We start from the raw sequence: 24,870 nt of genomic DNA on the forward strand, positions 1-24,870 counted from the left end.
ATTTTTAGTGACGCATTTGTCTTCTAATATTACGGTTTGGTGGTTGTCAGAAGGCATATTTGCCGTCTTAAATAACTTAGCAAAACTGTGCATGCATACAAAGATACGTAATAGTTTCAGTGCGTTTGAAAGGCGCCACGTCCCCTTTTCAAATAACCCCAATTTTCTCTAAGAGCATGTGATTGATTTCATATATCTCTATACCATTTTCGAGTAATTTACCATGGGAGGTGCCACGGCCCTTTTTACAATAGCCCCAACTTTTCTTCATGACCAGTCGCGTTTTACATATCTTGTACATACCAAGTTCCAGTACTCTTCTATGAACACATTCAGAGATATGCAGTATGAAAAATTCGATGTGTATGGGAAGTGCCACGCCTCCTTTTTCGATAACCACAATTTATCTCCATGAGTATGCGATTGCTTTCATATATCTCCATACCATATTCGAGTAGTCTACCATGACCACTTCCAGAGATGTGCGATATGAAAAATTCGGTTTGTATGGGAGGTGCCACGCCCCCTGGACCTAGCGGTATGAAATATACTTTACATCCGATTCTCATACCTACCATATATAACACAAACAATTTCATAAAGATCGGTCGAGCCGTTTAGGAAGAGTTCGATTTTTATATATATATATTAGATAAGCACGATGCGAGCAGCATAGAAAAAATTTCGATGAAAAAAAAAATTTTTCTCGGGTTCACAACTATCCTATCTTTTAAGTTGGAACCAACAATACACACCCACAAAATTTCATTGAAATCGGTCAAGCGGTATCGGAGATTAGCGTAAACGAACACAGTGACACGGGATATTTATACATATATTAAGATACTCTACTATAAGCACCTACCATAGATACGTTTGCGTACCAAATTTCAATTTCATTTGACTTATGGTTTTGAAATTATAGCTGATAACATTTTCCACGCCTATGGGATGTGCCACGCCCCCTTTTGCAAACACATTTATATATAAGCACCTACCATTGATATATCTGCATACTAAATTTCAAGTTCGTGGGACTTATAGTTCCGAAGTTATAGCTGATAAAAATTCCATGCCTATTGGATGTGCCATGCACTCTTTTCCAAACCCATTTATATATACCCTAATATAAGTACCTACCATTAAAATGGCTGCGTGCGAAATTTCAAGTTCAAGCGACTTACAGCTCCGGAGTTATAGCCGATTAAACATTCCAGGTCCATGGGACGTGCCGCTCCCCATTTTACAAACTCACTTATGTATAGCCTACTATAAGCACCTACTATAGCTGCGTCAGCGTACCAAATTTCAATTTCGCGTGACATTTTCGCGTGACTTGATTCCGAATTTTCCACGCCTATAGGATGTTTCACTCAGTTATATATGCCTTACTTAAAGCGCCTACCGTAGATATGCCTGCACACCAAATTTCAAGTTCTTGGGACTTGTGGTTCCCAAGTTATAGTTGATAAAGGGGCCCGCGCCTAGGGGATGTGCCACGCCCCTTTTTAAAAACTCATGTATATATAGCCTACTGTAAGAACCTACCGCAGATATGTCTGCATACCTAATTTCAATTTCATGTGACTGATGGTTGTGAAATTATAGCTGATAAAAATTTCCACGTCTATGGGATGTGCCACGCCCCCTTTTACAAACCCCTTTATATATACTTTTCTTTAAGCACCTACCATAGCTTTGTCTGCATACCAAATTTCAAGTTCACGTGGTTATAGTTCCGGAGTTATAGCTGATAAAATATTCCTATGGGATGTGCCACGCCCACTTTTATAACTTCATTCATATATACCCTACTATAAGCACCTACCATATGTATGACTGAATAACAAATTTCAAGTTCATATGACTTATATTTTCGGATTTATAGCTGGTAAAATATTCCACGCCTACTGGATGTGCCACGCCCACTTCTACAAACTCATTTATTTATACCATACTATAAGCACCTACCATATATATGACTGTATACCAAATTTCAAGTTCATGCGACTTATGGTTACGAAGTTATGATTGATAACAAATTTCACGCCTATGGGATGTGCCACGCCCACTTTTACAAAGTCATTTATATACACTCTACCTCAAGCACCTACCATATATATGACTGCATACCAAATTTCAAGTTCATGTGACTTATAGATCGGAAGTTATGGTTGAATTAAAGTTTCACGCCTATGGGAGGTGCCACGCCCCCTTTTCGAATCCCAATTTTTTTACCCTATTATAGGCCCAGGTGTAATGGCAATACTCTGTCAAAATTTTGTTCGATTCTGACCGTCCGTTTAGGCCGCAACCTGGCACATATGTACATACATACATACTTCCACAAATATATAGTAGATATATCCTTCTCTTAGCGTAAAATAATTTTTGGGGATGTCTCGGCCACAGGGCCACCTATCGTGTAAGTTTAAAGTCCAAATATTTCTTTTAAATTGGCTAAATTGTTTTCTAAATATGAGCCAAATCAGCAAGTAAATGCAATTTTTATGAATATCCAGACCCCAGCGCCACCTAGCGATTAAATTTTTTAGTCGAAATATTTCCCTTCAAGGTGCTGAAATATGTTCCAAATATGAACGAAATCGGTCCAGCCGTTTAGTAGTTTAGAGACATTCAATATGCGGAAAACTCTATGAAATTGTGAAATCGTGACGTCTCAGCTTTCATAATTTTTCGGCAACAATAACAAAAAATTTAAAATTTTTTTAAATCAAAGAACCTTCCACACAGAAGGTCCAAAATAGTACTTTTTACAGAATTGAAATCGGTTCAGCCGTTTGGTCAGGCATCGCCGTCATACGGAAAACATTTCATTTTTATATATATAGATTATTTTTGTATGAAAGCAAAGCTGATTACTTAACGAACACCATATAAATCCAAATTTCCAAAAAATGGTATGCAGTTTTGTTGGACATTAAATTTTAGTATAATAAAGTGCAAACATGAAGTACTTAAGGCGTTTTTTCTCGTACAAACTATGTACGCCAATTTTTTATAAGGAATGCATATATATGTACCGTTCAATCAAAGATACTTTAAAAGGTTTGACTTTGAATTAAAAAATAACCAGTTTCTCTTGAAAATGCTTATATTTTTATTAAGTTTCTATTAAAAGGGCATCTTGAACTATATCTATGGCTAGTTAAACGTTAAAATATTGTTTGGGATCCCATGAAATGTTGCTTTAAAGAGAATAGGCCCTTTTCCCGGCTTAGGCTACTTTAATTGAACGGCAAAAAAGTTCGTTTCGTTATTTATAAGAAAAAATATCAGAAAAAAGTCGTTTGTTTGTTATAAAAAAAAAGTATTAAAAAAAATTCCTTTCGTTGATTAACAAAAAAAATATATCATTGTGCTTCTCAAGAAATATCACGAGAAATATATTTTCATTATTTCTGATGCTAGAAAATAACTTTGCCTTTGCTGTAAATTTTCTAGGAGAAATAAGTATATCGTCGATACCATGTCAAACTATCGAATGTGCAAAACTGCTTTTTGATTTACGATACCTAGCGCATGCGTTTAGAATGATACGTAAGTTGGCAAATCGTCAAATTTCTAGTCTTCTTAGAAGTATGTACATACAAACGCAGCCATATTACTTGATTTCAAGAGAAACGAATTTTCATTGATAACTTTTTTTTTGATAACACTGTGCGACAGCTCAAATCGGTATTGAGTAAAACCAAATGCAAGTAATAGTTTTTGAATTTTATTGAGTTTTTTTAAATAAATACTAAAATTAGAGGAGTATGTATATTTAAAACAAAATCAGTCGCGATGCGTTGTATACATACATAGGTATGTACATATGTATTTGTGAGTCACAAATCGGATTTTACGATTATAGTTGTCTGCATAACCCAATGGCGAAAGAAAAACTTTATCCGATTTTTTTAAATCGAAACTACATTTTTACATGCATATGTACATACATGCATACATAAATATTTTTAATATGAAATTGAAATTTTCACATCAATTTCCGCAATCTTCAAACCCATGGTTTCAATTGTACGCATTTCATCAGGGTTTTGGTTATTTTTTTCTTGTCCGTGAAGTTGTTAAGATCATTCCCATTTTGGTTATTTTTTAATATTTACTGTAGTTTTAATTTTTGTATACATACAATAATTAAATCTTTGAAAAATAGTATAAACAAATACATTTATTCTGCTCAATATGGTTATTTAAATAAAGTTATTACTACTAAAATGGCAACTCAAGGTTCGACTTATTCCGATAATAATCATGTGTTTGTTAGTCTGTTCCAATAGCAGTCCGGTTTACGGAATCTAGTCAGAACTTACAGGAAGTCGTTCCTATTGACATAAAACCTGTAAGTGGGAACACTTTTGAGAGAGTAACCGAGCAACTGTTCCTAAACTATGTTCACATATCAATATTATCTCAATCAAAGCTCGTTTTTTAATCACCCCGTTTACACAGGCAAATCTCAGATTATTAGCCGTCAAATTTGTTGTGCTTGTTATTCTCACATCTCAACTAAAAGTTATGTTTCTTCTCTGTGCCACCGTGATCACGTTTTTCTGCTATAATAAGCATTATAAATATATTTTAACTTAACATTTTATTAAAAATACCTATACAAACCTCTTTTACTTGCTAGCGTTCATTTTTGTTTACTTTTACATTTGGCATTTCTCCTCTCTTTCGCAAAAACAATCGATAAAACTAGGATGGACACCGAAAAGTTATCGGTTAAATCTGAGATTATTTTATAATTACAGATTAACAAGGGACGAATTTTATATGGCTAATCTCTTGTTATAATTACAGATTAGGGTGCTAAGCTCGAAAAAGAGGATAATCTACTTATATGTGAACCTAGTACTAGTCAGAACTTATAGGATTTAGTCCGGAGTTTTTTTCCTGGAAGTTCATGAAAGTGTCAAACGATCAGCTGATTTGCATGTGCAAACAAAAACAGAAAGCGGTGATAGCAAAAACCTTACATTTGTAAAACAACGAAAGTAAACAACGAAATATTTGAATATGTATACATTTTAATAATTAGTTAGTAATATTTCAGCCAAATCAGTGTGGTACAAATGACATGTAAACAAACCGACTGACGTTTTTACAGGAAATAGTGCTTTTTGCGTTCCCGTGCACTTCTGCATCTGTTCTCCTTTTACTCTCACTTGAGAGAGTAAAATTGTAGTTTAACAGTTCCACAGGTTTTAGTCCGAAGTTCAAAGGAACAGACTATATATATGCAAAAGAACATGTAAAAGTTCGAGGGTGAAACTATCGGTTCGGGTCTTTAATAAATCGTGGTGAATCAATCGCCAAGTTTTTGAAACGGCCCGGTAGTTACACCATCGCTATGTTCTTTGCACACACCTACATAGTATGTACCTGAAATGAAATTTGAATAATACGAGAGTCATTAAAAAGGCGAAAAATTATTAGAACTCTGCGCAAAATTGCTGTTTCAAGTTAATTTATACGGGCTCATTGCTATGGATAAGTGAGCAAAAAATACACAATTTTGGTTTTATTTTGCATAGGTTCGTTATAAGACATAGGTCAGCTACACGATTCAATAATACAAGGTTCGATAAACTGACAGTTGTCTCTCTCGTTATTATTTACAAAAGGCATTTTACTACTATTTGCCTACTTTGGGTACTTTTCTACTACCATTTTCGCAGCAATGGATTTCATTCCTCCCGTTTCCCCATCCTTCGTAAATGCAACCTTATGTAAGGGAGTGTCAAACTGCGGCTGTCAATAATTATCTAACCTTGTATTATTGAATCATGGGCCAGCTACACCTGTCGAGGTTGAGGAGAGTACCCAGCAAACATTGAGGTTAGTTATCGATTAGAGAATGATTGGAGAACTAGCCAGTGTTGCCAGGTCTTCGGCATGAGAAAACGTCCCTCTTGGTATGAAAAAACGTCATTTCCTACCCAAAAACGTCTTATTCAAATTAATGTCCAAAAAAATTACCATCTTGACAGAGCACATTTAAAATTCATTGTAAACTGGTTTGAGATCGTTAATATAAAAATCATCAGCTGATTAAGTCATCAACATTTTGATCGATTTTGGCTGTTTCTCTTTTGTTTATTTTATGTTTATTATTTTTCCATAAAAGCCAGGCTTATTATATAACACACAAAATATAAATCCACATTTCAAACTTTATGCAAAAATTATAAAAAATCTGCAAAGCTCCAGCTAGATTTTCAACTTTTCATTTAGATTTTTTAGAATTTTTTGAGTATGCAGTTTGAAAGCCCGTTAAATTTCAGTCCAATAATGTGGAAATTTAAAGGGGCTAAATAATCGCATTGATTTTTAATATTTGTTTTTTTGTTCTTGTAGACATTTGGTAAGGGGGTCAGTTGTCGAAAATGCTAACTTAGGGTTTACACCGGACAATACTGTCTTGACAATGAAGATATACGTATTAGTTGTCAAAATTGTTCCAATGGAAAAGTATGCATGGGTTATTGAAAAAGTGTGCATGTATTGCTATTGTCATTGTCAGGGAACGGATTTTATGGAAATTGCCTTTTTTCTGATAAAGAGATAGAGTATATTCGATTAAAAATGTCCACGATTTAGTTTTCCCTGATTCCATATATACACATTTGATGTTGCCTTTTTTTGCCATTTTTAAGATATTTGCCCTTTTTTGTCTTTTATACCTTTAAAAAAGTGATTATAGCATTTAAAATTTTTTTTTAAGATTAAAAATATACACATGCCCATGGGGCTAATAGAAGCGCAGGGATCTCTTGCCAAATTGGTGTTGGAAAAATTCAAAGTCGTTTTCTCAGGTAACGTAGGCTTGGAGACAATAAGGGGTGTGGATAAAATTGCAAAGAGCGAGGAAAACGCCCTTATTCCTAATAATATGAACGTTTCAAACGTTCCATATTTAAATTGAGCTCCACTTGTATCAACTTACGTCGAGCGCACATTTAGTACATTCAAGGCTTTTCTTCGCGAAAATCGAATGAAAATGCTGCCAGAAAACTTCAAAATGCATCTTGTGGTTCAATGTTACTACAACTATACAGATTAAAGTTTTATGAGTTAGAAACTCGAAAGGAGCCAGAAATGAGGAGAAAATAGTCAAAGATACAAGGTACAAACTTTTCATATAATGAAACTAGTTCATAGTTTTTCTCTTTTTACTTGTAATATAAACATTTCTAAAATAAATGTATTTTTGATTGTCCTTCGTATTTTCTGTATTTTTTTAGTGCCTTATTTTGCTTTTTTTGCAATACCTAGTGCCTTTTTCGATGTTTTGGTTTGCCTTTTTTGCAATACATAGTGCCTTTTCCTGCCTTTTTCGCTATTTTATTTTGCCTTTTNTTGTTCTTGTAGACATTTGGTAAGGGGGTCAGTTGTCGAAAATGCTAACTTAGGGTTTACACCGGACAATACTGTCTTGACAATGAAGATATACGTATTAGTTGTCAAAATTGTTCCAATGGAAAAGTATGCATGGGTTATTGAAAAAGTGTGCATGTATTGCTATTGTCATTGTCAGGGAACGGATTTTATGGAAATTGCCTTTTTTCTGATAAAGAGATAGAGTATATTCGATTAAAAATGTCCACGATTTAGTTTTCCCTGATTCCATATATACACATTTGATGTTGCCTTTTTTTNGTGCCTTTTTCGATATTTTGGTTTGCCTTTTTTGCAATACATAGTGCCTTTTCCTGCCTTTTTCGCTATTTTATTTTGCCTTTTCCAGCCTATTTCGTTATTTTATTTTGTATTTTTATAGGTTTTTAGGTCCTAAAAATCCGTTCCCTGGTCATGATAGTATTGTCCGGTGTAAACCCTAAGTAAATTACGTTCTGCTAAGAAGGAGCATAACAATATTTCAGCCTTTTTCGCCTACTTTTTTCTGACTCTTTATGCTACAGCTTTTTTGATGCTTTTGCGAGCGTGCGTGTTGCAAGAGATCAGCTCTTCCTGATTTAGCTTTTAATGTGCAATTGCAAACATTACAACAAGCCTCGTAACCTCAAGTGTTTATACAAACAGCCTTTGAACACGAGGTCCTTAGCCCAAGAAGCCAAAACAAAAACAAAGCTTGTAAATATTTATTAAGAAAATAATTCAAAATCAGTTCTACTTAGTACAAGATTTAGTCACAGAGAAAAATTACTGGGAAGTTAAAAAACGTCATTTTATACACAAAAAACGTCCAAACGTCAACAGGATACAAAAAACGTCCAAATGACGTTAAAAACGTCAACCTGGCAACGCTGGAACTAGCCACATTCTCAAATCTGAAACGTTAGAGAACGACTCGAAAAACTATCGAGAATCATAGCGATCTCAACAAAAATGGGACATAGTTCTCGACAAAATATTAATTCTCTAATCGAATTCTAATTTTGATCTCTAATGGGATTCGAATGTGAATTTCAAACTGCTGTTTTGCTTTATTAAATAAAACGCATTTTTTTGCAAAATTTTTATTAAATGTATTCGCAATAAAATAATAATGGATTATTTGAACTTAAAAATAATTTATAATTCATTCATTTGGAATATTGCTTATTTACATTAATTTGAATTTGCGTTGTTTCTCTAATCGTTCTCGAACCGAATTCTAATGTAGTTTTCAAACTTCGTCATCGACTCGAGAGCGATTAGAGAATTACCCTAGTTATCTAATGCAAAAATCCAAATTTCTCTAACGTTAGAGACTGTGTTTGCTGGGTAGCAGCAGCAGTGCTAGCCCCAGCAGTGAAACCAAGTGAGAATATTTGGAATGAATGTATTAATATTACTTACATATGTATGTATTTGTTTTATAATATAAAGAATACATAATATACATGGTCGACTAAAGACCATTTCAAATGAATTCAGACTTAGATAGTACATATATAAATACCTCGTATATGCGGAATCCAATACCACGTCATGTATGTACAATAAAAAAGGGATTTGGTTATTATTTTTCCATTACTGCTTACTTTATTAATTTAAGTTACTGTTGCAGCCAGCCCGCATTCAATATGTTGACAATTGTCTCAAAGTGCCTGATTTCATTTATATGTTTAAAACGTTTGTCAAAGTAACTACTTCATACGGTATGATTTGCATATTTCACTTTGTCGTTTTCATCTTCGTTTGTGCTTCGTATGTACATAAATGTCAAACTCCTATTTATCTAGGCTTATGTATTTCAAGCCGCTGCAGTATTTAGATTTGTTGTTTTCATTTACCATTTAATCGCAGCAGTTTTAAGTTATATGTATGTATGTATGTTCTATGTACCTGTATACGGGTGTTTCCTGAAAAGTGTAAACCAAGACCAAACAAATAGAAGTTTGCCTGGCCATGTTTATAGATGCCAATCGATAACTACATATTTTGTCTTTTACCCACCAAAATATTGGACTAATTGGTCCATTCCATTTCAAGATATTTGCGGCTTTCCAACTACACTTTTAATTTTTCTTTTTTTTCGGAGAAATCATACCTTCCAGAACTCCTACAAAAGCTAGTTTTGGTAACTCTTGCCAGTCGCATAAAATTTTTTTCGGAAAGCTATAGGATTATCGATTTTTAGTATATTGAAAATCGGAACGTCCGAACGCTTCAAATAACTTTTGTTCATTTTGTTCTATGTACATAGCTAAGTTGTGTAAGTGTGAAATCATTTTCAATTTTAAATCAACAATTTTTGTCTTTTCAGTTTTCATTACTTATTCCTCGCTTATGATTGAGGTTTATAAGTTTTAAATTTTCCATTCAGTCAAAGCAGTTATGAATTCACACATCAACATATTCATAGCAAGATTGAAAACACCAATGCCAAATCAAAACAAGTAAGAAAGTCTAAGTTCGGGCGGAGCCGAACATTAAATACCCGGCGCAAGTATTTAATATATGACTTTCACTTTTCCGAAAGCTACCGCTACATGGTAAGCTGGGGCGTATCAATTTTGAGTAAATTAGAGTCGTTAAATTTCGAAATTTTGAAGTTTCAAGCAGTTCTGAAATTTACCGTTATATGAAAAGCGGCCTCAATTTTAGTCCGATTTCAATAATTTTCAACGTTTTGCTTTTATGTGGCAAGCACAATAACCATACCGAGTGTGGTACAAATTGGTAGAACGGTTAGCGAGATACACATATGTGATCATAAGTGGGCGGTGCCACGTCCATTTTCCAAAATTTTATCACAAACGTATTTCCTGGTTAAGAATTGTTGCAAGCATCAATTTTGAATAAATTTGCTTTAATATTTAATGTTTTATCGAAGATTTTGTATTTCTCTAAATTACCGTTATATGGGATGTGGGCGTGGTTATCGTCCGATTTTAAAAATTTTCGGCCGTTTGTAATGTTGTGCGAAGGCCCAAAACTGTGCTAAGTTTGGAAGAAATTGGTGCGGCGTTTACCAAGATATACACATGTATCCATAAGTGGGCGTGGCTACGCCCATTTTCCAAAAATTTATAATATTCTTATTTTTGGTCTGAAAATTATTGTAAATATCACTTTTTACCGTTATATGGGATTTGGGCGTGGTTATTGTCCGATTTTAAAAATTTTCGGCCATTTGGTATGTTGTGCGAAGGCCAATAACTGTGCCAAGTTTGGAAGAAATGCGGCGGTTACCAAGATATACACATGTAACCATAAGTGGGCGTGGCTACGCCCATTTTTCAAAAATTTATAATATTCTTTTTTTTTTGTGTGAAAGTTATTGTAAATATCAATTTTGAGTTAATTATCTTCCAAGAATGATAGAATACAAGATTGTGCCGATCAGAGAGGATTTTTGAGAATAACTTTGGTGTCACGTCACACTGGTGCAATTACGAGAGAGAAATGCCAAAACGTGAGCAAGAATGGAAGATGAAGAAAAAATGTTGCAAGGAAAACGTAAACAATTTGCACAAGTGTGACGTCATGAAAACCAAGATTCTGTCAAATTCGTTAAGAGAGAAATAGCGGTCCGAGATCGGCGCAACCTTTGTATTCTCTCAATCATGATTATCTTCAGTAGTTACTAAAATATCGCAGTTTTCGTATTTCTGGAAATTACCGTTATATGGGAAGTGGGCGTGGTTACAGTCCGATTTCGCCCATTTTCAATACCAACCTACCTTGGATAAATGGAAACCTACATACCAATTATATATATATTATACATTTCGTTGAGATATCTAAATTTTTGCTCGAGTTATCGTGTACACGGACGGATGGACATACAGACAGACGGACGGACAGACAGACATGGCTTAATCGAATTATCTATTCCTTCTGAGCATTTATGTATACATTTGTCTATAACTATCTCGATTCGTTTTGGCTGTTACAAACAACCGTTATGTGAACAAAATTAATATACCCTTGTGCACAAGTGCGCTCGGGTATAAAAAGGTTTAACACTGAATGAGTATTGAAAAGGCTGCAATCTTTTATGTGTGTGCATTCTTTAATTTAGTACCAATCATTAGTTCAAAGACACCCTGGTAAACAACTTTTTGATAAAAAGGCAGATTTTTGACAATTCCTCAATTGTAAAAATTCGAAGCGGTGTTACCCAATTTAAGTTTTTTGATAGAGGGGATTTTATATCATAAATTTGGGATTATATATAAACAGTTGTATTAACATTTACCGTTTAAAAATAGTTAATATCTTATATTAAAAATGTTTAAATTTTACATTAAATTCGATAAACACTTCGCAAAAACTTTACATTTAGGTTAATAAAATTTTAGTGAACTTATTTTAAAAATATTTAGTGTCTTTATGCCTTCCGATTATTTCACAATGTAACTAGCCAGGACTATTACAGTTTTCTATATCGGGTGCGATTGTTTCTGATATAATTCGAACACAGAAATTACAAATTTTGATGTGTAATTTAATGCATATTTAGGGGATTCACAATTCGTGTTAGACGTCGTAATGTAAAATAAATAAAATACAAATAAATAAAGTAACGGTTAAAAGCTATTTGAAAGATTCGTTGGGTATAATATAATTCCTACTAGTTTAAAAACATTTTGGTTATGTTAAAAAACGCCTAAAGAAGTATTAGGTGTTATTTTACGTTTACAAATTTTAAGACTTTAACACATTGCAACACTTAACACCTCTTCTGAATCCTCCATATGTGCTTGACCATTAAACTATATCGTTGTTTATTTGGGTGAAATTAAAATATAGTTCACTGTTCAATATTAGAGTTGGTGTGAAGTATGCAAATGAGAACAACAATTATCAATTTATTGAGCATTAGCCTCATTTATTTAAAAAACAAAAGACATTTCGATTCTTTTCGATGTTTTTAAACAAACGAAAAATTTGAAGAATTTTAGATACTGCGTATGGTAGCATGAAATTTTACAATATGCTTAATTGTCAAGTGGTTTTTTGTATCATGGAAACACATAGCAACTGATTTCACACTTACAGTGGGATAAATTTAAAACTTCTAATATAAATTAGTTAAATTTAGTTAAGTTTTTTTATCAATTTTAAGTTTTCGTTTGGAATAATTTTCATGAACTAATCTAGTTAAGAGACCTTTTTAGAAAATAGTCGTACATCCGATATCTATATAAATTTTGACATCCTCACTTTTTGGAAAAAGAAGTAACAGATACAAGTTTATGTGCAAAAAATAAATTAAACAATAAAAGTCCCCTAATATTTATGGAACATATAATATAATTTTTTTTTTCATTACCCAGACTTTATGAATAGCCTACTCTATAAGTAATAGTAGAAATTCGGAATTGGTAAGTTCAGTCAATACGTCATTCAAAAGTTTTAAAAAAATCACTTCTCTTTTGTGAAAATTTGTGACTATCTAATGCGAGTATTGTCGACAAAATGTTAGTCTATGAATGATTACAAATTAACGAATAAATGGTTAATCGCGATTAATGATTACAATTATTTAAGCGATCGCTGTGTTGTAGTGGTTAGAAGTGCGCACTACCATTCCGCAGGGTGAGCGTCCGAGCCCAGTTCCGGCCAACATAAAAAAAGAAAGTGTTTTTTGTAATAGTGGTCGGCCCCCGGCAGGAGTCGGCGTAAAACTGTAGGTCCCTACTCTTTGTGCGACAACATCAAGGCGCATGACAGTATGACTGCAAATAATCCGGAATAATTACGTTCCAAGACATATTATTGCTAAATTACGAAACAAAAAATTTGGCTGTACTGAAATATATGAAATTTTTAGCTGTGTCGTTATAGCAGAGGACCATCGCGCAGAGGTAAGCGCCTTTCTATTATTATTAGTAATCATCAATACAATTTCAAATTACATAAACCCAGTCACAGCCCTCTTTTGTATTCGACGCTTCCAGAAATCACATAATACATAAAATAAATAAAAGCTGTTTTGATTAATATTACATAAACTGGAAACTGTTAAAAATAAGTGCGCTTGTGTACAGAGATTTTAGAACCTATTTAGTTCCTAAAATGTCTGTTTGCAACACATAACAATAAAAATGCACATCAAATTGCTAAGAATGATGAAGGAAATCGATTCAATCATGCTTGTTTAACTGGCCGTGCGTGCACAAAAGAAGCACATGTTATTTAAGGGGCTATTCAAGTATTATGTAACCACCAGTGGAAAGAGGGGGCCTAGGTTAGCTTATTTTTAATGACAACGGGCAACATTTCTGCAAATAAGTAAAACATTAATTACACACGCACAAATTTTGCCTGCAATTTCGATCACAATTGAACACTGCACTTCACTCTCGTTTCGAATTTTTGATAGCGTTTTTTAAGCTATTTAGTGGTTAAACACTTCTTGGAGGCGCTTGGTATTGTAAACAAAATATGCGCGATTCGATCCCTAACTACATTTTTTTGTAAAGAACGTCCGTTTGCTTTAAATTTGTAAAAATACAATTATTTTTTTTATTTTGTTTACATCTGTCATTTGTTACAAATGAAGAAAAGTCCAAGAGTTGCCAAGTATAAATATCTTTACATCTATTTATTAAAATAATAATCTACAATAATAATTTATTTATTTGCTGGGTTAGAGCTGTTTCGCCCGTTGAGTTAAAAGCGGAATAAAATTTCCTTTGTACTTCTACTCGTTTCGACGCATTTCGCGCCTTCCTCAGGGAGTCTGTTTTTATTAGAACGACAAACAACAAACATGAAATACAATATTTTGAACTTTACATTTAACATATAACTCACATTTAGCAATAATAACATTTACATATATCACAGGAAAAATTTTTTGTGTACATTAACACCCATCAATTGTTTGTTTGTTTCTGCTTTCGCTGGCGTTCATTCCTACTTTGGATAACAGCTGTGTAAGCGCTGTTTGTGCTGTCCACGTCTTCTTTGAAATTCATCGTGTTGTTAAGCTGCTGCTGTATGCGGAGACTTTCCAGTGTCATTCGCCTTCTTTCTACATCTAAGATCATTGTATTCGCGAAGTCAGCTGTGTGTTCATTGTTAGTCAGGTGTTGAGCCAATGCCGTTGTCATCTTTTTGTTTTTTGCATCCATTTCGTGCTCGTGGATTCTTATGCTTAGCGCTCTTTTCGTAGTGCCAATGTAGCATTTATTACAGCTTTCGTTTCCTTTGCCTTTGCAATTTATTTGATACACTACATTGTTTTGTTGTTCCTTCTGAACTTTGTCTTTTGTTTTAGTAAAGATTCTATGCAGTGTATTATGAGGTTTGTGAGCGTATCTAATTTTCTCATTTTCAATCATTCTATGCAGTGTTTGATTGTTTGTAAGCCCTGGAATATATGTTACGCCTATGTACTTTTTTTTCTATATTTTCCGTGTGATTTGGGCGTAAAGTTTTGTTGATTGTTCCCCCTATTAGCCTTTCTATCAAGTTGCGCGGGTAGCTATTTTTGAAGAGTATATCGCGTATTTTATTATTGTTTTCTCTGTTGAACTTTATGTCGCTTATGCTACGCTTATTTTTCGTATGAGGCTATTGGCAGTGTTAATTTTTTGTCTTCAGGGGTGATTAGAGTGATAGTTAATTATTCCGCCCGATGCAATTGATTTCGCATACCAATTAAAAATTAAGTTGTACTCGTTACGATGTATTTCTATATCTAGGAAGGCTATTTTGTTGTTATATTCTTTCTCCGTTGTGAATTGCATCTTGGTATGCTGTGTATTTAATGTCGTCAGTATATCTTCCACGTCTTTGATTTTAACTATTGCTAATATATCATCTACATATTTGCTTATGTATTTAATATATATGTCCTTACGTTTTAATTCAGCTATGCTGTCGTTCACTATTTTGTCAAGTACAATGTCTGCTATTGTTGGAGATAGAGGGTTACCCATTGGCATACCATAAATTTGTTGGTAAAAAGTATTGTTGCATATAAAATAATTGTTGTCCCGTAAACAAAAGTCTAGTATTTTTTGAAATTGTGTTTTCCCAAGTTTTGTGTGATTCTCCAACTTTTGCCACTTCTGCATAATTGTTTGTATCGCTAGATGTATCGGGATATTTGTAAATAATGACACGACGTCGAAAGATTCCAAAATTTCATCTTCTTCTATGGTGATGTTTTGGAGTTTTTCTTTGAGTGTGTATGAATTTTTTATGTTATAATCCTCGGATATAATGTTTTTTAAAATACTGCCAATCAATTTTGATAATTTGTAGCAAGGTACATTTGTGGAAGATGATATCGGTCTGAGAGGTGTATTTGGCTTGTGGATTTTTGGAAGACCGTATAGGCTAGGTGCATTCGCAGCCGCACACGTCAACTGTAACTTTTGTTTTACATTGATCTTCTTTTGTTTGTAAAGGTCGTTAATAATGGCATTGTTTTTTCTTAATAATTGTTGTGTTTGATCATTCCGTATAGTTTTGTACGTTTTCTTGTCGCTCAATAATTCACCCATTTTTGATTTGTAATCCTCTTCATACATCATGACCGTTTTACTGCCTTTGACTGCGTTCGTTATTATTACATGGTATTTGTATTGGTTTATGAATTTCCTGGTATCCGTATATGTTTTTAATAAGAATTTTTCTTTTGTGTTGTTGTTGATTTTTTTGGAAAACGTATTGATTTTGGCTGCAATATTTCTTCTTACCATATCTTTTTCTCTGTCGTCTTCGATCTCTTGTATACCTTGTTCCAAATCTGCAATAACTTCGATAGGTGAAAACGTCTTTCTTGAAACAGGCAGTGCGAATTTATTGCCAAGAGCAGCAACCGATATTCCTGTGGTACTTCAATTTAAGTTTTGTTTATGAACCATTCTTCATTATACCTAATACCAAATTTCGTCACATTCTTTGAAATCTGATTCTGGAGTTTTTTATAATGTGAAAATTAGATACGCTCACAATCCTCATAATACACTGCATAGAATCTTTACTAAAACAAAAGACAAAGATCAGAAGGAACAACAAAACAATGTAGTGTATCAAATAAATTGCAAAGGCAAAGGAAACGAAAGCTGTAATAAATGCTACATTGGCACTACGAAAAAAGCGCTAAGCATAAGAATCCACGGCACGAAATGGATGCAAAAAGGAAAAAGATGACAACGGCATTGGCTCAACACCTGACTAACAATGAACACACAGCTGACTTCGCGAATACAAGAAGACGAATGAAAGAAGACGAATGACACTGGAAAGTCTCCGCATACAGCAGCAGCTTAACAACACGATGAATTTCAAAGAAGACGTGGACAGCACAAACAGCGCTAACACAGCTGTTATCCAAAGTAGGAATGAACGCCAGCGAAAGCAGAAACAAACAAACAATTGATGGGTGTTAATGTACACAAAAAATTTTTCCTGTGATATATGTAAATGTTATTATTGTTAAATGTGAGTTATATGTTAAATGTAAAGTTCAAAATATTGTATTTCATGTTTATTGTTTGTCGTTCTAATAAAAACAGACTCCCTGAGGAAGGCGCGAAATGCGTCGAAACGCGTAGGAGTACAAAGGAAATTTTATTTCGCTTTTAACTCAACGGCCGAAACAGCTCTAACCCAGCAAACAACTAGATAGGAACTTGGCCCAAATTAAACACACAATAAATTATTTAATTAATACTTTATTAAAACACAAATTTGAAGTGGAAATACATTTGTAAAACTGTTTATCACAAAATGTTATTAATTGTTTGCAAGAATACTATAGTTTTCATGCATTTTGAGAACAAATAATCGAATATGTGTACATACATATCGTCGTTTAAAGTACAAAACCGCGTATCGTCATTCTGCAAAACCTCGTAACTGACATTAACTGCCAAAAATTGGATTTGCTCACAAAAGCTCTTGGCTCAATTCTTATCCATTCGTCCTGAAATATACTAGCCAGAAATACGTTTGCTTTATAAAAAAGAGAACCATTTTGAAATATGGGTGATTTTACTCTCTAGGAAATAATTTATGCAACCTCACATACGCGATTTTACATTTTGTTGATCCGCTGTTTTGTACTTTAAACGACGATGTGTGTGTACTTCCACTCCATAGGGCCATGGTTAGATCCCTGATCAGATCATAACTCAAAATAGCCGTCGCCCTTTGGAACGCAAAGCAAACCTTCGAGTATATTTCTGCTTTGAAAACTCTTCTTATAAAATCATTGACCGTTCGGAGTCAGTCTTAAATATGTATGTGACTCCATTTGTGTCACAACAACAGAAATCATGCCTCAAGGTTTTTTTTTTTGGATTTGCTCACAAAAGCTCTTGGCTCAATTCTTATCCATTCGTCCTGAAATATACTAGCCAGAAATACGTTTGCTTTATAAAAAAGACAACCATTTTGAAATATGGGTGATTTTACTCTCTACAAAATAATTTATGCAATTACGCAGTTTTGCATTTTCTTGATACGCGGTATTGTACTTTAAACGACGATATGTATAGCAGGTACTTACGGCCAGGGTAGGCAAAAACTCGGAGTTCGAGCGAGCGAGCGAGCGAACTCCTACTCAATGCCTCGCAGGCAACGAGGCGCTCGTAGCTCGTACTCAAGAATGATAGAATACAAGATTGTGCCGTGTATATTCTCTCAATCGTGGCTCGTACTCATAGCAGCAATGAGGCGAGGAGCGAGAAGTTTGGCTTGCTCGGCAAACGAGCGAGCGCTGCTTGTTGCCTCGCGCTCCTATAAAACGAGCGAGGCTGTTGTGTGTTGCCTCGCTCGCGGTGCGAGGAAAGTAGCTGTCTGATTACTCGCTCTGCTAGGTAAGACGAGTGAGCGACGAGCGAGCGCTCCGAGTGTACTATAAATCACACGCATTTTTGTGCATAAAAATGTGGGAATGTATGTCAATAGATTATGTACGAAAGTATGTTAATAACTGTATGTACATATGTGCATATGCATATATATATGTGAATATTATATTAGGGCAGCATTTAAAACAACAAATAAAATTTATTACATACATAAGCATAGATTATGGAATGAAATATTTTTTTATACTTATATACATATATGTATGTATATGTACATACGTACATACATACATATATAACTATGCATAGTTATATATGTATGTATGTACATATGCATGTATTTTGTCTTTACAGAGAAAAGTAAGTAACGAAGATATTATAATCGTTTGTGCCGCAGAAACAAAAAGCAAGTAAGCACTTGTAACACCCCCAAAATAGTTTGCTACTTATAGCAGTTATGCTGTATACCTGATGAATGAAATATAATGCTTGGTGAAAAAATTTATTTGTGGCCTGTTGTTGAAGGACATATGTATATATATATGTACATATGTATGAATATGGTGACATGGGAAATTTGCGTAAACAATTATTGATATGAAATATTAATTTATCTCTCGTTAATATGTTAATTTAGTGGCCAAAGTAGTCTCTGCCAAGCTTCATTGCAGAACGCATACTTTTAACGTGCGTTCTGTCAAACCAACGCCAACTACAAAGTCAACGCGAAAGTTCTTTGTGGACCAGCCTTAATTATTAAATACTGTTTAACACCCCAAATAGTAGTTTGTATTATACTACATACATACGTATATATGTATGGGGACTAAACTAGGAATATTCATTTGAAAATGCTAATGTCCTACTCATTTATGAAATGAAAGACAAAATAATGATTTTTATAAATATTATATTCTCATTTATACATATGAAACATAGTTACTTACCCGAATTACTTAGTAATTACTTGAATGTAAGAATACAAAGACAAATTATTTATCAGAAGAAAGGGTTTGAAAAACCGCATAAATTCAAATCCGCATAACAAATAACCGCATAAAAAGAGACGTTAGTGTGTAAGTTGAAATTTTATAAGAAAAAAATTATACCTACATACATAGATATGTATGCACATATGTATGTGCCTACCTAGTAGATAAAACTGCGTGCTATTTCACGCATCTGTTCTTCTGTGCATGAGAATATATATATAAATAAATATATACATATGTGTATACATGTATGTATGTATATACATATCTGCATGCGTGCATACAATCCTTTACTCGAAATTCTTAGTTGATGCAATTTTTATCCCATACATTTTTGCTGACCAAACAACCCGTTTGCCTGTCTAATCTGCTTGCCTCATTTGCCTCGCTCGTCTGCTGCTGCAAATGAGTGCTTCGCTCGCAACGACGCCCTGGCGAGGGCAGAGCTAATGAGGTGCTCGTTTGCGTGCCGCTCTACTCTTGCGCTGCCTCGTTTGCTTACTCGCTCGCTGGCTGCTCACCGCGTGCGCTCGTACTAAACGAGTGCTCGTTTGCAAACAGTCTCGCCTGTTGCTCGTGAGTTGCGCAAGCTCAGAGCAAACTAACGAGCAAGCGAAGGGCTAAAATGGGGCAAATCCGAACGCTTACGGCGGCCGCCGTAGCAGGGTGATTACATGTGCGTACTTCCACTCCATAGGACCATGGTTAAATACCTGGTCAGATCATAACCCAAAATAGCAGTCGTCCTTCGGCACGCAATGGCAAACCTTCGAGTATATTTCTGCCTTGAAAACTCTTCTTATAAAATCATGCCTCAAGTTTGAGGAGAAGCTCGGCCAAACACTGAGAAAAATATTTTAGCACCAAATATTTATTTGTTTACTTATTTTAAGGGAGATGGCAATCTTCTGGTTTCACATTTTGAGTACAAAAATCTCAACCCTATAAACATTTTGGCGAACGTTCGAAAATAACCTTCGATATCCAATATGCATACCGAACTGAGAACGAACTCATAACCAACCTTAGTTTTCCAATGTTCATAGTATATTGGAAAAATACTCTAGATGGGTTCGAAAAAGAATGGAAACCATAGTAACGAGAGAGGGTTTCATCAGCTAATTCTCGAAGGGAATTATAAGACAATCACTCTCTCTCATAAAAATTTCAATTCGATAATGGGCTGGATTTCGAGTTCATAACGAAGGACAAATACATTGGATAACGAAGGTTCCGTTTTGCTGGAGAATGGCCTGGTTCTCGAATCGAATTCTAACGTAATCCTCATTCGTTATCGAAGGTGAGACTCGAAATACTGATTCGTTTTCCAATCATTTTCATATTGTTAACCAAGCTCCATGTTTATTGGGAACCCTGATACAACAAATAGTATTAGTACTGAATGATAATGACAGAATGCATTCCCAAAACGTACAATCATACATGATTGAGTTTTTTTTTGCATTCACATTCTATATGTGAATGGGTGTCAACCATTCCATGACACACTACATATTTTGAGTTTACAATTTGTAACCAATCTCAAGAGTGGTTGTTAAATTTTTTAAATCAAACAATCACATTTTTGAAACGAAAAAAATCAGAATGCACACTCAATTGATTCAATCATTATACAGCTCTGGTACATAGGTACTGTTACTCACAAACTTGAGTATACGGTTTTTTTTTTGTTAGTATTTGCTAATTTTTTTTTTTAATCTGGTATTAAAATATGGCTTAGCAAACCCCATTTAAATCCAAGTATGAAACTGTTTACGAAAATTATTAAAAATCTGCAAAGTTTCAGCAAAATTGCAAACAAGAATTTCTTAAAAAAATCAGGTATGTATGTAGTTTTATAGCCCATTCAGTTTTAGTATACTAATGTGCAAATTTCAAATATCTAAAAATTCCCGATGATTTTTGAGATTTGTTCAAACATTTGAAATTTGCACATTATTGTACTAAAACTGCATACCCGATTTTTTTTACAAATTCTGGTTAAAAAGTTTGCTTTGCAGATTTTTCATAATTTTCGTACACAGCTTCATATTTGGATTTAAATGGGGTTTGCTGAAATGTAAGCCATATCTCAAACCAAAACAAAAATAAAAAAAAAACTTTAGCATGTAAAACATTGCGAATATTAACAAAAACAAACCGTATACTCAATTTTGTGAGTAACAGTATATAGATATAGTACATATGTATCGACGCCTCCAAACCGTGCTATGCTATGCCAGCTTAGACTTAGTCAGACTTAGCATAATATGGTTTGGAGGCGTCAATATGTACGTCTACTTGTACGAAGAAATGACTTCAACGAACGTTAATAAAGGCCTTCATATACATAGATGTAGATTTATTTACAATGAGACCCCATATTTGCATTAAAAAACGAGTGTGTTTAAATTCTTAAACAAACAAGTAAGAAAGTCTAAGTTCGGGCGGAGCCGAACATTAAATACCCGGCGCAAGTATTAAATATATGTTTTCCACCTTTCCGAAAGCTACCGCTACATGATAAGCCGGGGTGTATACATTTTAAGTAAATTAGCGTCCTTAAATTTCGAAATATTGAAATTTCAAGCATTTCTGAAATTTACCGTTATATGAAAAGCGGCCTCAATTTTAGTCCGATTTCAACAATTTTCAACGGTTTGCTTTTATGTGGCAAGCACAATAACCATACCGAGCTTGGTACAAATTGCTAGAACGGTTAGCGAGATACATATATGTGATCACAAGTGGGCGGTGCTACGCCCATTTTCCAAAATTTTGTCATAAACGTATTTCTTGGTAAAGAATTGTTGCAATCATCAATTTTGAATAAATTAGCTTCAATATTTACTGATTTATCGAAGATTTTGTATTTCTCGAAATTACCGTTATATGGGATGTGGGCGTGGTTATTGTCCGATTTTAGAAATTTTCGGCCAGTTGGTATGCTGTACCAGGACCAACAACTGTGCCAAGTTTGGAAGAAATTGGTGTAGCGGTTACCAAGATATACACATGTAACCATAAGTGGGCGTGGCTACGCCCATTTGCCAAAATTTTGTAATATTCTTATTTTTCGTCTAAAACTCATTGCAAATATCAATTTTGAGTGAATTATCTTCAGTAGTTACTAAAATATCGCAGTTTTCGTATTTCTGAAAATTACCGTTATATGGGAGGTAGGCGTGGTTATTGTCCGATTTCGCCCATTTTCAATACCATCCGTCCTACGCCCAAAAGAAGTTCACGTACCAAGTTTCGTTAAGATATCTCAATTTTTACTCGAGTTATCGTGTGCACAGACGGACGGACGGACGGACGGACGGACGGACGGACGGACGGACAGACAGTCACCGCTTAATCGATTTCTCTTTTCATTCTGATCATTTATGTATACATTTGTCTATATCTATCTCGATTCGTTTTGCCTGTTACAAACAACCGTTATGTGAACAAAGTTATAATACCCTTGTGCACAAGTGCGCTCGGGTATAAAAATTCTATCCGTTAGAAAATATCGGAACGTCCGAACCGGAACGTCCGAACAGCTTCGAACAGTTTTTACAGCTATTAAACATCGTTAGGAAGTTTAAGTTGACGCAATGGTTATGGCTGCTTATTATTCTATCAACCATTCCTACATCTCGATAAGAGTTCCATTTTGGGAACGTCCGAACGGGAACTTTTAATCGCTATACACTTACCATATAGCATTTGTGGAAAATATTTTTATTGATTTCAGATAGGTATTGATGAGGACTACTCATGACAAGAAATTTGTGTTCATTCAGAGCCTACTATAGTTTTTATAATGAAAAAAGCATATATGTAATACTCCTATATTGGCAGTAAGAGCTAGTACCGTCCGAAAACACTACAGTACAGATATGTATATCAGTAAACACGTACGAAAGAAAAGGAACACATACGTTTATAAATAAACATGTACACAACACATATACAAAAACGGCACTCAAGTACACAATACATTGACAAAAACGGTACTACCCAGCCAGCAAGAAAACGTACATTTTACGAACATTATGTTTTACGAGGGATTCTCGTATCGCCAAAAAGTTAGAGAAAAGCTCGTAAACGATAAAACAAAAAAATATAATAGAAAGAGGCTTGTAGTAATTTGTCAGCACAAGAAAAAATTTTAGTTTTGTTGACAATTTTTCTTCAATCACAATATTTTATAAGTATTTAAGTAGTTTGTTAAATATTCAATTTAAAAAAGTTATTAAGTATGTGACTTATTGGCAGACTGGTGCAAACGCAAAGGGCGATCTACCAAGAAGCCCATTTAAGGAAAAGCATGCATTTATGGAATATGAAAAAGACCTTGGGAGTTCAAGTGAAAAACAACAATTATTGGTAACTAAAAACATAAATTAATCATAATAAAAGAATTTTTATTGCATTCTTTAAACACCTTATAGGTTTCTGAACTCGAAGCTATAAATATTTTAAATGTAGATAAATATTTAAGAACGTGCTGGCGGAAAATTATTACAGATGAGGTAGCAGAACTTTTCTCGTGGAAGGGAACTGGTACCAAAAGCAGCGCTATTGGTTTGGCAACGACTGCGGCAATAAGAAGTACGGATAATAATATTATTTATTACCACTTTTTACTTAATTAAATTTTCCGATTTCGAATGGAGTTTAATCTTTCACTTTATTTTCTTAGGTGCTTGTCGTCAAAAATTTAACTCCGACGAAGAAGTTTTTATTTCCGTTTCAAAGAAGCACTTCCAAAATGCACACGACCGGCAAAAAAAAATTCCAGCCTATCGGCAAAAAAGATAAAAAATAAATTCAGCTACTTTATAATATATAACCTGCGGGTTTCACCCCGCGCTTTTATACAAATATGAAAAATAATTTAATGATGTTATATTTTATTTCTGTGCCCTTTTCGTTATAGCTCGTTATTTTTTAAGCGAGTTAAGGTATTTAGGCCATTTAAAACTATGAAATTATAAAATCTCGTCTGCGCGCTAGGTATACGAAAGATATCAATCCCTCTAAGTTTACCTTAAAATGGTTCCAGGTATACGACGCGTGAACGTGTAACCTTCTTGGAGGTGCCACGGCGGGTTCTAATATTTCCAACTCAAATTTAGTAACCTGGCCTTGATAAAATACCACTTCTCATTACTGTAGCAAATGCCTCAAGAGAGCTTTAGATTATAAGGCCGAACCCGGCTCTCCCTTTTCCATTTAATGAAATTTATTGTGTCAGTACGGCACTTATAAAATAAATCTCCATATCAAATTTAAATTACTTCGAGAGATTTTCTATCCTTCCAGAGATATGTATTAAGAAGTTTTTAGTATGTATGGGAGGCGACATGCCTCCTTTTTTAATAACTCACATTTTTTCCAAGAGCAATTGATACATTTTGTATACACAACTCCATACCAAGTTCCAGTTTTATACTGCTTATCTCTAGAGGTGTTCATGGTAGAGTACTGGGACTTGGTACTGGGGTATGTAAAATCAATTCTAAATTCATGGAAGAAGATTAGGGTTATAAGAAAAAGGGGCGTGGTACTTCCAATACAAATTTACTTTTTCTTGCCACATATCCCTGGAAGTGTTTGTGGAAGAATAC

General features: G+C 34.3%; 2 protein-coding genes across 4 annotated transcripts in view; one reads left to right on the plus strand and one right to left on the minus strand.

Moving 5' to 3' along the window:
• LOC108359969 (uncharacterized) overlaps positions 1-24,084 on the plus strand; it is a 36,660-nt gene extending 12,576 nt beyond the window's left edge. Inside the window, exons 1-4 of one of the 2 annotated variants that reach the window (XM_017612086.1) lie at positions 3,605-3,722; positions 23,516-23,626; positions 23,692-23,851; positions 23,943-24,084. In XM_017612086.1, coding sequence (XP_017467575.1) covers positions 3,717-3,722; positions 23,516-23,626; positions 23,692-23,851; positions 23,943-24,061 — 396 coding nt within the window. In that variant the 5' untranslated portion in view covers positions 3,605-3,716 and the 3' untranslated portion in view covers positions 24,062-24,084. Of the gene's footprint in view, positions 1-3,604; positions 3,723-23,515; positions 23,627-23,691; positions 23,852-23,942 lie in introns of those variants that run through there. The other variant, XM_017612087.1, reaches the window with a different exon arrangement.
• Positions 5,361-24,870, minus strand: part of LOC108359968 (phospholipase A1 member A-like) — a 155,313-nt gene continuing 135,803 nt past the window's right edge. For both annotated transcript variants that reach the window (XM_017612085.1, XM_017612083.1), the window contains one exon: positions 5,361-5,409. In XM_017612085.1, coding sequence (XP_017467574.1) covers positions 5,376-5,409 — 34 coding nt within the window. In that variant the 3' untranslated portion in view covers positions 5,361-5,375. The remainder of the gene's footprint in view (positions 5,410-24,870) is intronic.

Source organism: Rhagoletis zephyria, unplaced genomic scaffold (assembly GCF_001687245.7).
Source record: "Rhagoletis zephyria isolate East Lansing unplaced genomic scaffold, Rhagoletis_zephyria_1.1 Rzeph_scaffold_00497, whole genome shotgun sequence".
Classification (NCBI taxonomy): Eukaryota; Metazoa; Arthropoda; class Insecta; order Diptera; family Tephritidae; genus Rhagoletis; species Rhagoletis zephyria.